This window comes from Rhododendron vialii, chromosome 1a, assembly GCF_030253575.1.
Source record: "Rhododendron vialii isolate Sample 1 chromosome 1a, ASM3025357v1".
Classification (NCBI taxonomy): Eukaryota; Viridiplantae; Streptophyta; class Magnoliopsida; order Ericales; family Ericaceae; genus Rhododendron; species Rhododendron vialii.
The window spans coordinates 20,747,931-20,762,855 of NC_080557.1; the positions used below are offsets into that span (position 1 = coordinate 20,747,931).

The 14,925-nt window shown below is 40.9% G+C and overlaps 1 protein-coding gene across 1 annotated transcript; it reads left to right on the plus strand.

The window, feature by feature from the left end:
- LOC131325332 (uncharacterized) lies at positions 1-14,463 on the plus strand. Its single transcript, XM_058357534.1, has 2 exons — positions 1-322; positions 14,177-14,463. Exons 1-2 carry the CDS (start codon positions 95-97, stop codon positions 14,249-14,251), a joined length of 303 nt encoding a protein of 100 aa, XP_058213517.1. The 5' UTR covers positions 1-94; the 3' UTR covers positions 14,252-14,463.
- Positions 14,464-14,925: the final 462 nt, after the last annotated feature.

The window sequence follows — 14,925 nt, forward strand, 5'->3', positions numbered from 1 at the left end:
GACCAAGCCCAAATAAGGCTGGGCCCGCGAGGCCTTGCGGAGTGCGAGAAGGAAACCAAATGGAAGGAAATAGAACTACCGAAAGTAAACGAAAATGGAAGAAGTGGTTGGGGGCGGAGGAGGAGGAGGAGGAGGCGGTGGGTACTTGTGGTGGGCCGCCGCAAGCACCGCCCAGATAGCGCTGGGCATCAAATCCATCCGCAGAGGCCACGCCGGCGACTCCCATCTGATGCCTTTCAAAGCCTTCATCGTCGCCTCTCTCTTTGTTGGCGCCACTGCCTCTGCCGCCGTCGCCCTTCTCCGTTCCTCTGGCGTCTACTCGGTACCCTCTCTCTCCGTTGTGTGGGTTTGTGTGTTTTTTCAGTTCGTTTTTGCTGATTATTTCGGTGCTTATGGGTGCAATGGAATGAGGTGAATTTAGCTCTAATTTTATGTTACCTGGCACGGGAACGAAAACGTTGTGTCAAACCACATTGCCAAAATTGTGTTACGGTAAGAGTAGGCCTCTATAGATGGCAATACTATGGTGTACTTAATTTCAAAAGATCAACATCCTTGTATCTTGCGAAAGCTCCAATCTCTCTAGTTTTTGCAGGAAAACACTTTGGATCACTGAATTTACCGTTTTGGGACGTAGGTGTACCATATTTCAGAACGGGTGATTGAAAACGCAATTCACTTGGGTATTAGCGTTTTCTGGTGACACGGGTCTAATTCTTGGCTTTGATCAGAGATGATTTTACATAGGATTTAACTTCTCTTTATTGAATGTTCTTTTCGGAAAGGAAAGGAATCGTAGGATTTGAGTTTGTTGAAAGGTCAGGAGGTTGCGTAGGATTTGTTTTTGGAAAGTGATAGAGTTAAGCTTCATTTGGATAGAGTTGGATTTTGAATGAAGGGGTTTGACTTGAACTATTGAATGGGAATAGCTCTAATTGAAGTTTGGGCAAAGTCCATTTTCACCTCTTGTGATTTGGACCATGTGCAGCTACACCCCCTCAGGTTCAATTTGGTACGGATGCACCCACTATGCCTTGTGAAAGTGTGCGCACACACCCAATTCCGTTCACGTTAATGTTAACGGAGGTGCATCACTGCATCTCACATGCCTCTTGAATATAGCCAAAATTTAATCCAAGCCATTCATACTGTATTAATCACAAAGTATAAAAATAATGTCCATCAGACATCAATAAGTCAGTGATCTTATTCTTGTTGAAATGAAAGGTAAATTTAAATTAGGAAATTTACTTCATAATAAATTTTATTCGACCATGAGGTTTCCATTTTTCAATCGACTTGAATTTTAGCATGGATGTAATAAGCATCAAACTCTACAATATCAACGGTTCGGATCCAATTTCGGGCACATCGGTTGGATAGGTTAGATTTAAGGAATACGGAAATCAAGGAATGAGACGAGGGCATATTGGACTTTTCATCATTTAGTGAATTTTGCAATTTTTTTCGTCAATTGAGTGCACCTGCACATTTTCACAAAGCACATGGGGGTGCATCCACACCAAATTAAACTTGAGGGGGTGTAGTCGCACATGGCCCAAACCACAAGGGGTGAAAGTAGACATTTTTTTTTTGGGTAAAGAAAGATTTTATTACCAAAAGAGACGAATGCAAGTGAAACAAAGGGACATACCCCTGAAACCAAAAGGGACTATACAGAGATTCAACACAAAAGAACAAGACAAATAGCCCTATACATCATATCTACAAGATTTTCACCAAGATATTCCAAGCTTTACACAAAACCTTGTTGCCATGGCTAACCCCAGCTTTCTTCCAAGAATAGACCATGTCCTTCATATCGTTTATAATCCGATCATAGACTACCTCTGAGAATGGCTGCTTGTTACAAAAAATACACTCATTTCTAACCCTCCAAATGTGGTAGACTGACCCAGCCATAGCAAACTTAGAGAGAGAAGAAAGAAAACCTGACTTTTTGAGGTGATGAATAGCCCAATCAATCTCCTGAGACCAACAAGCAGGACACCTACAAAAACCAAACTTCTGCAAAATTTTGGCCCAAACCAAAGCTGAAAAAGGACACTCAAAAAATAGGTGACTATGAGATTCAATCCCGCCACGACACAATACGCATATGGGATCCACCACTAAATCCCAAGAAAGAATTCTGTCCTTGGTAGAGAGTCTACCCCAACAAACAAGCCACATTATAAAAGCCCATCTAGGAATCCTTTGTTTAAACCAAACGATATCAGCCCACAGTACCCTAAGGAGAGGGGTTCTAAAAGCCTGCAACACAGAGTTAACAAAGAACATACCATGACGGACAAGGATCCAGATGATAGAATCAGCAACCAAAGGGTTAGACTTCAGAGTTAGGGGAGTGCTCCCCATTATTTGCATGATGGCTCTGTTACGCTGCCTTGGCCATTGCCACTCACCTTCGTGAATTATTAAGAAACTTTTGCCAAAAGAGAGCTTCCGACATTCCTAACTATACTGTCACCAAACACCTTGTATAAGGGACCAATATTATGCCAATGATCTAGCCAGAGGAAAGTACTATCCCCATCTCCAATCACATGCTTTATCAGACGTTGCACCTTGTCTCTAAGCTTGAATAATTTTCTAATAGTCCACGAAGAATTCTGAGGCAATTGCATCATCCAAAGACATTTCCCTTTGATAATATAAGAGTGAATCCACCTGACCCATAAGAAATCTGTCTTCTTACTTAGAGCCCACAAGTGACGTGTCATAGTTGCTTTATTCCAGAGTCTTAAAGTTTTGAAGCCCAACCCCCCTTCCTCTTTCGGAGAACACACTGTAAAATGAGAGATAGAATTGAGAACCCAAAAAATTAGGGTTTATTTTTCATTATGTTATACTTATACACATGTAAACAATAATTATACACATGACCCTTATCTCTTAATCTACTTACATAAGAGATTAAACGTAAACTACAATTAATTACATATAAACCCATAGCTTAACACTCCCCCTCAAGTTGGTGCAAAGATATCAATCAAGCCCAACTTGAACACAATGGGGTGGAAACTCTTGCTACCAAGCCCTTTTGTGAATATGTCAGCCAGTTGATCTTCAGATCTCACAAAAGGCATACATATCAAACCTGCGCTCAGCTTCTCCTTGATGAAGTGCCTATCAATCTCTATATGTTTTGTTCTGTCATGTTGAACAGGATTATGAGCTATGTTGATGGCAGCTTTATTGTCACAGTAGAGTTTCATAGGACCATTATCAGTAATTCCTAAATCGCGTAACACGGTTTGGAGCCACAAGAGCTCACAAATGCCATGAGCCATAGCTCTGTACTCAGCTTCTGCACTAGACCTGGCGACCACTTATTGCTTCTTACTTCGCCAAGTAACCAAATTTCCCCCAATAAAAGTACAATAGCCAGAAGTAGAGCGTCTATCATCCACAGAACCAGCCCAGTCAGCATCAGTAAATGTCTCCAATCGCAGGTGACCATGATTAGAGAACAGAATTCCCTTTCCTGGAGCTGATTTGAGGTACCTCAAGATACGATAAACTGCATCCAGATGCGAAGCATGAGGATCATGCATAAACTGACTAACAATGCTCACTGCATAAGAAACATCTGGTTGAGTGTGAGCTAAGTATATCAATCGACCCACAAGTCGCTGATAACTCTCCTTGTCAGTGCACTCCCCCACATTGCCACTAAGATGATGATTCGCCTCAATAGGATAATTTGCAGGTCTACAACCCAACATACCTGTTTCTTCCAAAAGATCAAGTATATATTTCCGTTGGGAGATAAAAATACCTCTATCAGACCTTGCCACTTCCATGTCAAGAAAGTATCTTAGTGATCCTAAATCCTTAATCTCGAATTCATGAGCCAAACTAGATTTGAGATTAAGAATTTCATTCACATCATTGCCTGTCATTATTATATCATCAACATACACAATAAGGACAGCAATCTTACCAGCGCCTCCCTTGATGAACATAGTATGATCTGCATGGCTCTGTTTGTATCCAAACCCTAACATAGCCTTGGAAAATCTGCCAAACCACGCTCTAGGTGATTGCTTCAACCCATATAAGGCCTTCTTCAATCTACACACCTTCCCTTCAGCCTCAGGCCCTCAGAGGAAGAGAAACCTGGTGGTACGTCCATATATACCTCCTCTTCTAACTCACCATGGAGGAATGCATTTTTCACATCAAACTAGTGAAGGGGCCAATTCAAATTGGCAGCACAAGAAAGCAGAGCTCGCACAGTGTTCATCTTTGCTACTGGTGCAAACGTTTCCTCATAGTCAATACCATAGGTTTGAGTAAAGCCCTTGGTAACAAGTCTCGCCTTGTATCTATCAACTGTACCATCAGCATTCTGCTTAACAGTGAAAACCCACTTGCATCCTACTGATTTCTTTCCTCCTTGAAGTGATACTAGCTCCCAAGTGCCATTCTTTTTCAGAGCTGTCATCTCTTCTACCATAGCTCCTTTTCACTTAGGTATTCTGAATGCATCCTGCCAATTCTGTGGAATACATATAGAAGAAAGAGACGAAACAAAGGCATGGTACGGAGGAGATAAACGATCATAAGAGACAAATTGAGAGATGGGATGTTGAGTACATGACCTAACACCTTTCCGAAGAGCAATAGGAAGATTATCAGACTCGATAAAGGGAGGTTCAATAGGAGAAGATTCATTACCAGATAAGTCAGTTGAGGAATCCGGAACTGGAGCAGGGGATTGTAATTGACAAGGTGGCATTACACATGAGGACTTTCCTTTCTTCCGTCTAATGTAGGTCTTTAGGTTAGACCCTTTCAGTCGATGTGGTAGTTCCTCAATATTGTCACCAATGTCATGAGTTGCTCCTTCAGCAGATATTGGTTCCTCTCTAACCTCTTTCAACCTCTCCCCCTCACTATGATTATAAAAAGAGGTCAACATCTCTTCCTCCCTCATCTCTTCCTGCCGATGCTCCCCCTGAAGAGAGGGAGTGGAGGGAGAGTAAAAGGACACTGTTTTCCAAAAAGTAACATCCATAGAGACATAAACTTTCTAGAGTGAGGATCATAACATTTATAGCCCTTCTGTGTAGGAGAATACCCAATAAAGACACACTTATGGGCTTTAGGACTTAACTTGCCCCCAGAGGGATGAGGAGCATGAACAAAATACACACAACCAAACACCCGCGGTGGGAGAGTGGTGACACGAGAATTGTGAGGAAGACACTCAACAGGAGTTTTGAACTGGAGAACACTAGATGGCATACGGTTGATAAGATAGGTAGCAGTCAAAATCGCCTCTCCCCATAAAAATTTGGGAACATTCATGGTGAATAAAAGAGAGCGAGCTACCTCAGCAAGATGACGATTTTTGCGTTCAGCAACTCCATTTTGTTGTGGAGTGTCAACACAAGTCGTCTGATAAAGAATGCCATTTTCTTCTAGGAATGCCCTAAAGTTCCTATCTATATACTCAGTCCCATTGTCACTACGGAGAATTTTAATATTCGTATCAAATTGAGTGCGTACCATGACATAAAAAGATTTAAAACAAGAAAAAACGTCACTTTTGGACTTAAGTAAATATATCCAAGTAACACGAGAATAACAGTCAATAAAAGTGACAAACCACCGAAAACCTTTAAGAGAGGTAACAGGGGAAGGACCCCAAACATCAGAATGGATAACTGTAAAAGGAGACGCACTCCGTTTATTAATAGGTGCATAAGATGAATGTTTATGTTTTCCAAGCTCACAGGCTTCACAAAAAAACTGACTCCTAGGACAATGCTTTATTAAATGAGGAAAAAGTTTCTCTAAAATGCCAAAGGATGGATGACCCAATCTACGGTGCCATTGATGTAACATAGTAAGAGTTGGACTCGTATCTACTTGCAGAGCAAGACCACATGACATAGGCGGACGAGGTGCAGACTCCAAAAAATAGAGGCCACCATGTGATTTACCACTGCCAATCACCTTCCCCGTATCCAGTTCCTGAAAGACACAATGAGTAGGAAAAAAGGTCACGGAACAATTAGCAGAACGAGTAAGGCTACTAACAGATATAAGATTAGTGGCAAAGTTGAGAATATATAAAACTGAAGAGAGAGAAATGGAGGGAGAATAGCGAATGGAACCCTTCCCTGAGATAGCAGAGAATGACCCATCTGTTATTCGGACCTTATCCTTACCAGAACAAGTAGAGTAAGAATCAAATACAGAGGAACACCCAGTCATATGATCTGAGGCACCAGAATCGATAATCCAAGGTATAGCAGAAGAGGCAGTAAATGCATTAGCCGGGATACCTGTGTGAGCAAAATAGGATGAAGTAGGAGCTGCTGTGGAAGAGGAAACTATAGTAGATGGAGAATCAGCCTGAGCCATAAGGCGCCTGAGAGTTTGTATCTCCCCCTGAGAGAAACCGCCAACTTGATCAGATGACGCTTGAATCCCAGTATTGACCCCAGAATCAGGAAATGTGCCAATTGTAGACACCGAAACATGAGCCTGGGCCCGAGAACGCACAGGACCACGACCATGGCCACCGCGTCCACCCCCGCGCCCACGAGAGGGCTTACCATGTAGCTTCCAATAGAAATCCCTAGTATGACCAGTGTTGTGGCAATAATCACACTGGAGTGACCCACGATCAGGAGGCCTGCTGGTAGTACCAGACTGGGACTTACCACCCTAGAGAATAGGCCCACTATCAGAACCAACAAGACCCCGAGGAGTAGCAACCCGGGCTGAACGATCAGAAATAGGAGGGTGCAACATAACACCCCTTCTACTCTCCTCCTGTTGAACAATAGAATAGGCCTCGCCCAATGATGGAAACGGAATACGACCCAACACCTGTACTCTAATTTGATCAAGCTCCAGATCAAGACCAGCAAGAAAGTCATAAACACGCTCTTTCTCTATCCTTTTTAGCCAATTAGCAGCATCCACAACACAAACAGCCTGAAAGCCCTGAGAATAATCAAATTCCCCCCAAGCTCCACTCAAGTCACCAAAATACACAGCAACAGAACGATGATTTTGCTCCAACGCACGGAGCCTCTTTCTCAACTCAAAACACTGTGCATCATTACCTTGCTGAGAATAAGTCTGGGCTGCAGTAGTCCAAATTTGATGTGGGGTATCAAGCAGTAGGAAGGTATGACGAATATCAGCTCTCATAGAGTTAAACAACCAGGTCATTCATGACTAACGATTTCCGAGATTTAAACTTCTTGAGTTCGACCGCCTCAATAGGTGGAGTAACAGGGCCCTCAATGAACTCTGACATCCCTTTGGCCTCAATAGCTAAAGTAAAAGTGCGAGACCAAATTAAATAGTTGGTACCATCCAACTTAATATGGCAAATATCCAGAGAAAAATTATCTAGAGTCCCTGCACGACTCAACTCATCATTTGTACAAGCGGAAGCCTTTTGTTTATTCTCCGACATTTCAACAAACCCAAATTATAACGATAAGATAAATAGGGTTCCGAAAAAAACCACATTAGTCTGACCCAAACTCAGTCCAGTGTGAAAAAACTCTTACCAGTGTTAAAAAAAAACTCTTACCCAAGCCAAGTCAACTCCAAGAAACAAAAAAAAAAAAACTTGAACTGGAGGTAAACAAGTGTCCTCCAGCATCAGAATAGGCTGAATACGTTCAGATAGTGCAGATGAACAGCGTCGGAAGTGGGAAATATGGTGTCGAAATTGGCTGTACAGCGTCGGAATGGGCTGTACGGCGTCGGAACTACTTGGGAGCGACTGGGGTGAAGTCGGAACTGGTCAAGGACTCATTGGCAGGGCCAGAGGATGTCGGAAAAGAGCCGGCGAGTCTCCGGCGAGTATGGGTGTCATCAAAAAGTGATCGGAACTCAAGATCTGAGTTTGTCGGAGGTTGAAAGAGGTTCGTCGAGCAAGAACCTGGCTTGTCGACGTCGTACGGCAAAAAACGGAGCAGCATACAGTGTCAACAAGTCATGGCGACAAGTCGTGTGGTATTGGTAAGCCTTCGACAGTTGAGGAGGGTGCTCGACAGGTAAGAATAGATGAGGGTTTTACTCGTTTGAGACATCGATTAGGATCACTGCTCTCTGCTCTGATACCATGTAAAATGAGAGATAGAATTGAGAACCCAAAAAATTAGGGTTTATTTTTCATTACGTTATACTTATACACATGTAAACAGTAATTATACATATGACCCTTATCTCTTAATCTACTTACATAAGAGATTAAATGTAAACTACAATTAATTACATATAAACCCATAACTTAACACACACCCAATCTCACTTAATTTTAGCCCTAGTCTGCTTCATCTGAACCCCAGACCACAAAAAAGCCCTAAGCATATCTTCAACTTCCTTTAAAATCTTTTGGGGAAGAATGAAAATAGAACACCAATAGACTTGCATGCTCCACAACATTGACTCAATCAATTGGGATCTTCCCCCAAAAGACAAAAGTTTTGTAGACCAACTCCTAATTCTTTGCAAGATCTTCTCCTTAAGCTGCACACAATCACTATAGGATAGCCTAGATGTAATAAGAGGAACTCCTAAATAACGAACTGGAAGAGTACCCTGCGGAATAGGAAGAATAGACCCCAATTCCCTCGTAAGGTCACTGCCTACTCCAGAATAAAAGATTGCACTTTTCTGAAGATTCGGTTGGAGCCCAGAAAAATAATAGAAATCATCCAAAGCCGACTTGATAATAGAAAAAGAATGCTTATCAGCCCCACACAAAACAAACAAATCATTCGCAAAAGCAAGGTGGTGGATTTGCAAAGCTTGACATTTTGGGTGGAAAGTGAAGTCGCTCCCTATGATCTTGGCTTGCAAAATAGAATAGAAACCTTCCATGACTAACAAAAAAAGGTAGGGAGAAATCGGATCCTCTTGCTGTAGCCCCCTCTTCCCTTGGAAAAAACCTTCCAAATCCCCATGTAAAGCTACTGAAAACCAGGCACTAGACACACAATACATTACCCATTTAGTGAACTGACCTGGAAAATGAAGGGCATTCATCATTTCTCGCAAGAACTCCCATGAAACAGAATCGTAAGCCTTCATAAGATCAATCTTCATAGCACATTTTGGAGGGCCATCATCCCTATGATAGTTCCTGACTAGCTCTTGCATAAGAAGAATGTTGTCGGCTATGGATCTTCCTTTTACGAAAGCTAACTGACCACGGTTAATGATAAGGGGCAAAATGCTTTGCATTCTATTAGCCAGCACTTTTGTAATGCACTTATACAGAACATTACAACACGCGATAGGACGAAATTCCTTCATACTAGTGGGGGGTGAAACTTTAGGAACCAAGGTCAATACAGTTGCATTCCAACCTTTTGGCATAGAACCAGTGACAAAAAAAGCCTGAATAGCCAACACCACATCTGGACCTACCAAGTTCCAATTCCTCTGGAAAAAACCAGCATTGAATCCATCAGGCCCTGTAGCTTTATCCCCCCCAGTAGAAAACATATCAGACTTTATCTCATCAGCAGACGCTAGGCAAATAAGACCATCATGACATTCTACAGGAACTTTTGCAGACACTAAACTATTCATGACAGTAGCAGAATCAGCTCTATAAGGGAAACTAGTACCCAGAAGCTTCTCGTAGAAGGAAACTACTTCCTTCCTAACCTCTACAAGATCTTCAAGTCTCTTTCCATGCACATCATTAATGGACAGAATCTAGTTCCTCAACCTATTAGCAGCCACTTTCCTGTGAAAGAAACTAGTGTTATTGTCCCCTAAATTCAACCATTGTATCCTGGATTTTTGTCGTTTAAAAGCCTCTTCAGCTGCACTTAAACTTCTATACACAAGCATAGCCTCTCTTTCTTGAGCAATAACCTCCTCAGAAACATGACCCAGGGTAGCTTCCTCTTGGATTCGAACCAGCTTAGCCTTTGCATCTGTCACTCTACCACTAATATTACTGTAGTGGGTAGTGTTCAACTTCTTAAGCAACCCCTTCATAAACCCCAATTTATAAGAGTCTCTGCATTGGGTGAGAACTCCTATTCTGGGCCCAAGCCTCCATGATCAGCGTAGAAAACAGAGGATGATGCATCCAAAAATTAAAAAACTTAAAGGGTTTCCTCTTGGGTTTATAATGAAAAATGGAGACCAGGAGAGGGCAGTGATCAGATATCCCTGGAGCAAGAAACACTGCTTCAGATTCAGTAAAAGTATCCTGCCAAATATGATTTACCATAACTCGGTCAATTCTGCTCTTATTACAGCCCATTCCACCACTTCTATTAGACCATGAGAACCAAAACCCTTTTGCTGGAAGATCTTCAATCTCAATATCTTCTATATAGGAATTAAACGCAGTAGCAGCTGTATAGTCAAAACTATCGCTAGTACTCCTTTCATTAACACTTTACAGATGGATTTTGACATTGATTTTGGGAGGTATAATTGTTTAGTGGTTGGTGATTTGGAATCTATTTCGGGTAACCTATGACTAAACCTTTTTTTTTGATTGGTGAAATTGAACACTAAATTCCTTCGTTTGAAATCTATATCCATCCTCATGTAGCTTTGCCATGTTTGCATGGATGTAGATTTCAAATGTAAGGATTTCACATTAGTATTCAATGATAATAGGTCAAACTTAGATATGTTTGTTCATTTGAAATTAAGGATAGCAATCTCGACCGAACCGATGGATTCCTGAACCATAATCGGTGTTTTTTCCCAAACCATAACCTATTTTTCCCCGTGGGTATGGGTATGGGTATGGTGGCGGCTATGAGATAACCGATCGGGTTTGGTTCGATTATGGTTTTTCTGCTATCTGAACAGAACAGAAAATTCCCTCAATATCACATATACATATATATATTTCTATACTCTATACTATAAGAATGTAGTTACATAAAATAAAACAAAGCTGTCTCCTTATCTCCCTCTCCGAAATGGAATTTTCTCATTTTCTCATTCTTTTTCATCTTTTTATTCATTATTCTACACTTTTTACAAAATGTAAAAATTAAAATGTATACTTTATTTTGCTTGAAAAGAAAACTAAGTTCAATAAATAACATAACAACCCTATCTCTTTTCTTTATTTCTTTGTTTTTTTAATGGTATTTGGATTCATGTCATAGAGACCATTAAAAAAACAAAGAAATGAAGAATGTTGGCCTATTAAGAAAATTCTATGGAACTGCCATCAGACCAGCGATCCTTTACGGGCCAGAATGTTGACCTATTAAGAAACAACAGGTGAACAAGATGAGTGTAGCAGAAATGAGAATGTTGAGGTGGATGTGTGGTAAGAATAGAAGAGATAGGATTAGAAATGAAATGGTTCGTGAGATGGTAGGTGTAACACCCATAGAAGAGAAGTTGAGGGAAAATAGGCTAAGATGGTTTGGACATGTCTACCGTAGACCAGGAGATGCAGTAGTTAAGAGAGCAGATAGGATAGCTTTGGGTGGCAATGCTACGGGGAGGGGTAGACCTAAATTGACATTAGATGCTGTGGTGCGGAACGATATGGTATAGTAGGTTTGTGTGAACAAGTGGCCCTCAACAGAGCTCAATGGAGGAAAAGGATTCATGTAGCCGACCTCAAGTGATTGGGACTTAAGGCTCGGTTTGGTTTGGTTTGTTTTTTTAATGGTGTGGAATTTTCTTGATTATTTTGCGAGAAAATGAAGTAAATTTCAAGAGCCATAGGTGCCGATCCACTGTTCTACACCACAAGGAAAAAAGTTATCATTAGTGTTTTTTTTTCCAACCCCGTGCATCGAACGGGCAAGACGCTAGTATATGTATATATATGTATGTATGTTTGTATATGGGGCTGTGTTCATTCTCTCTTCCCCAAATTCCATTTATTTCCACACCTATTTTCTTTTGTTAATACTCCAGATGATTTCGTGAGGTGCTTAGGTGAGATTAGAACATTAACAGTGTAGTTTTATTGTGGTTCAGCGGCACCCTTGTTCTATTTCACCAAATTATTTGTTGGAAGTTTTCTGTTTTCCCCTATCCCCTTCCTGGTTTTTCCTCTGCCCGTGTCTTGGTTGTATGTTTTCCTATGTGAGTGGAGGTTCAACAGTCAAATGTGGAGAGAGAAACTGGGAAAATAGGCCGTCCACTTAGTTTCTTACCGTTCTGTCCATAAGTACAAGTCCCACATCAAGGAATAAAGAAAGAAGGAGCACTCCCTTGCTTTTTATATTGGCACAGATGTAAGGAATGAGTTCCAAAACATTCCCTTGGGTATCCATTCAGTTAGGGGACCTCTTATCCTATCCCCAACGGGTATTGGGGCAGATTCAGGTAGATATACATTTTCGGGTCTGGATATCTTGATATCTGCCCCATTGCCATTCCTATTTGAAATCTATATCCATCCTCATGAAGCTTCACCCTATTTGCTGATTTGCATAGATGTGGATTTCAAATGTAAGGATTTCACATTAATAGTCAATGAGAATAGCTCAAACTTAGATGGGATAGTTTGCCTAGGGATTTTGACATCAAGTTTGAGAGCTGTATCATGATCGATTTGGAATAGTACTTTAATATCTGGGAAGTCAAACCCTTCATGGTAAGAATTATAGCTATTCAAGGATATCCCGGTAAAACGAATCTCGTCCACTTCTAATACACCTTCGAGAATAGTTTCATAACCCTCTACTACTCAATCTTTTATATTGTTTTTTGAATTGGATATCAAATCCCTTCATTGGAAATCTGAAATCAACTTATGACTTTACCTCATTTATCTGTTGAAACTGAACACCAAATCCCTTGATTTGAAATCCACCTATATCCAACCAGAGTCTTGGTTAAGTTGCCAATTACTTGTGATTCTTGAAGAAGGTATTTGAGGAACTAAGGTTTCTTTTGTTGCGGTGTTCTTTGCCTCGAGTGGGATTGATTGGCAATTTTCTTTAGTGGGTGCTTCATATGTAAATGCGTCACCGTTTCAAAAGATAAAGTTGTGTAAAGGCGTGGCCTTTTCAAAAGAAGAAACAGTGTAAAGGCATTGAGGAGAGTGTTGATTGTCTCCGCCAATTACATTGACTGTTGATGCCTCTGTTCCATTTTGTTTTCTTCTTTTGGTGTTGTCTAATGCTGGCAAGGGGACAAGTATTGGTCAGAGGAGAGAGTGCAAAATGGTTGCTCGAAGGCTCATTTGGTGCATTTAGGATTGAAAGCAAGAGGTTAACTTGTGATTGACTGAGTCACTGAGTCATGATAAAGGAGATCCTTTTTTAGTTGGTGTGTAGGAACTAGGAAGAAAAATGCCTCCTCAGATTCATTCATTGATTTTGCTGGTGATTTGGAAGCTGTAGGTTTTTGGTTTTTACTTAGTAGGATAGCACGCCCCTTTTTGGTGCTTATTCAATTGAATACCTTCAAAAAATGAGAGAAAACTATCGCTAACTCAGAATATGAAATTTATATCCTGAATTCAAAGAGGGCAAGGGATATGAGCGCGATGGGTTATACTACTCTGGGGAGCCTCCGCCGTCACCACCGCGATTGCCTTCACGGATCCAAACCCGCTCACAAGGCGCACAATAAGAATAAAACCAAATCTGATGGCAGGATAGTTTGTCTAAAAACACGTTCTGCATCCACGTTTCAAAACTGCACTTTTATGCATTGCATTCTTCATATAAGACTGCAACCTCACCGTGAATCAAAATAAATAAAATTGACGATCATGGTGTTCTATTTGATTCTTTGAAAGGGAGACTCTGAATCTCCTTCATGCAGAATATCTTTTCTTGGGGTGCATCATTGTTGTTTCTGTTCTCCAGTATGCTACCATGTGCAGGTGCACTTGCCACAGGATAGCATATGCATCATATTGCCAACCAAAGAATACTGATTAGGCTGTTATGGGGTTGATGTATATGAAAGTGAATTATATGGTGTGGGTATTAGGCGCTTAAGCCATTACTGTTCTTTTACTCTCTTTTTCCCCTTGTTTTACCTATATCTGGCTTCTGTTTTTGTCCTGACCTGTTTTTGGCTTGAAATCACTGGCCAAGATTCTCTTAATACTGGAACTTGACCTTTCATCTAAAACCAACTAGATTGTCCAGTTGGGATGGCATTTACTGGAGTTGCCTCACTGGCAGTGGTTGCATGTTCTTTTTAGGTTGAAGACATGAAGGAAGTCGGTGCAAATATAAGGACTGGATTTGGGGTTCCTCCACGGGCACAAGATAAATAGATGTTTGAACTTTGGAATTTATGGTAGTTTCACTCCCCTTTCCACCCCCTCCCCCCCCTTTTCAAGTAACTTATTGTTTCCTTTTTTTTTTTTCCTCTTCTCGTCTTACCAGTTACTACAAATGTATAACTTTTTTTGGTGTGGCAGAGTGGCTAGTGTATTTTTCTGTGTTCACTCTTGCTAGTGATTTATATGCAAGATTTTCTCCAAAACATATCTCCCTGGATTTAACAATTGGCATTGCTTGTTGGTGTTGATTCTTAACTCTTCGTGTTAGTAGAAAAAGGAAGATGGCTGGAATTCAGGAAGCCAATTCTCTACAAGTCATAATAGATGTAACATAGTTTATATAGCTTGCTTCTTAAAGAGGAGGAGGTAGAGGTTACAGTGAAGTCTTTAGCATATCTTCATTCATATCTGGTATCTGTTGCTAGAAAATCCATTCCCCCACCCCGGCTGAGCTGCAAGTCACCTTTGGTTTCTTTGTAGAAGATTCACATTCTTCATTTTTGTTGCCTAAGCTTTGAAAGAATTTCCTCATGTATAACAGGTTATATCTTGTAGGTCAAGAAAGTTGTGCTTTTGTTAGAATTCCTATTTTAATACACTCTAGGGATCTGCGCAATATCTAGGGAGTACCTGAGATTTAGATTAAGATAAAGAATAGAATTCCT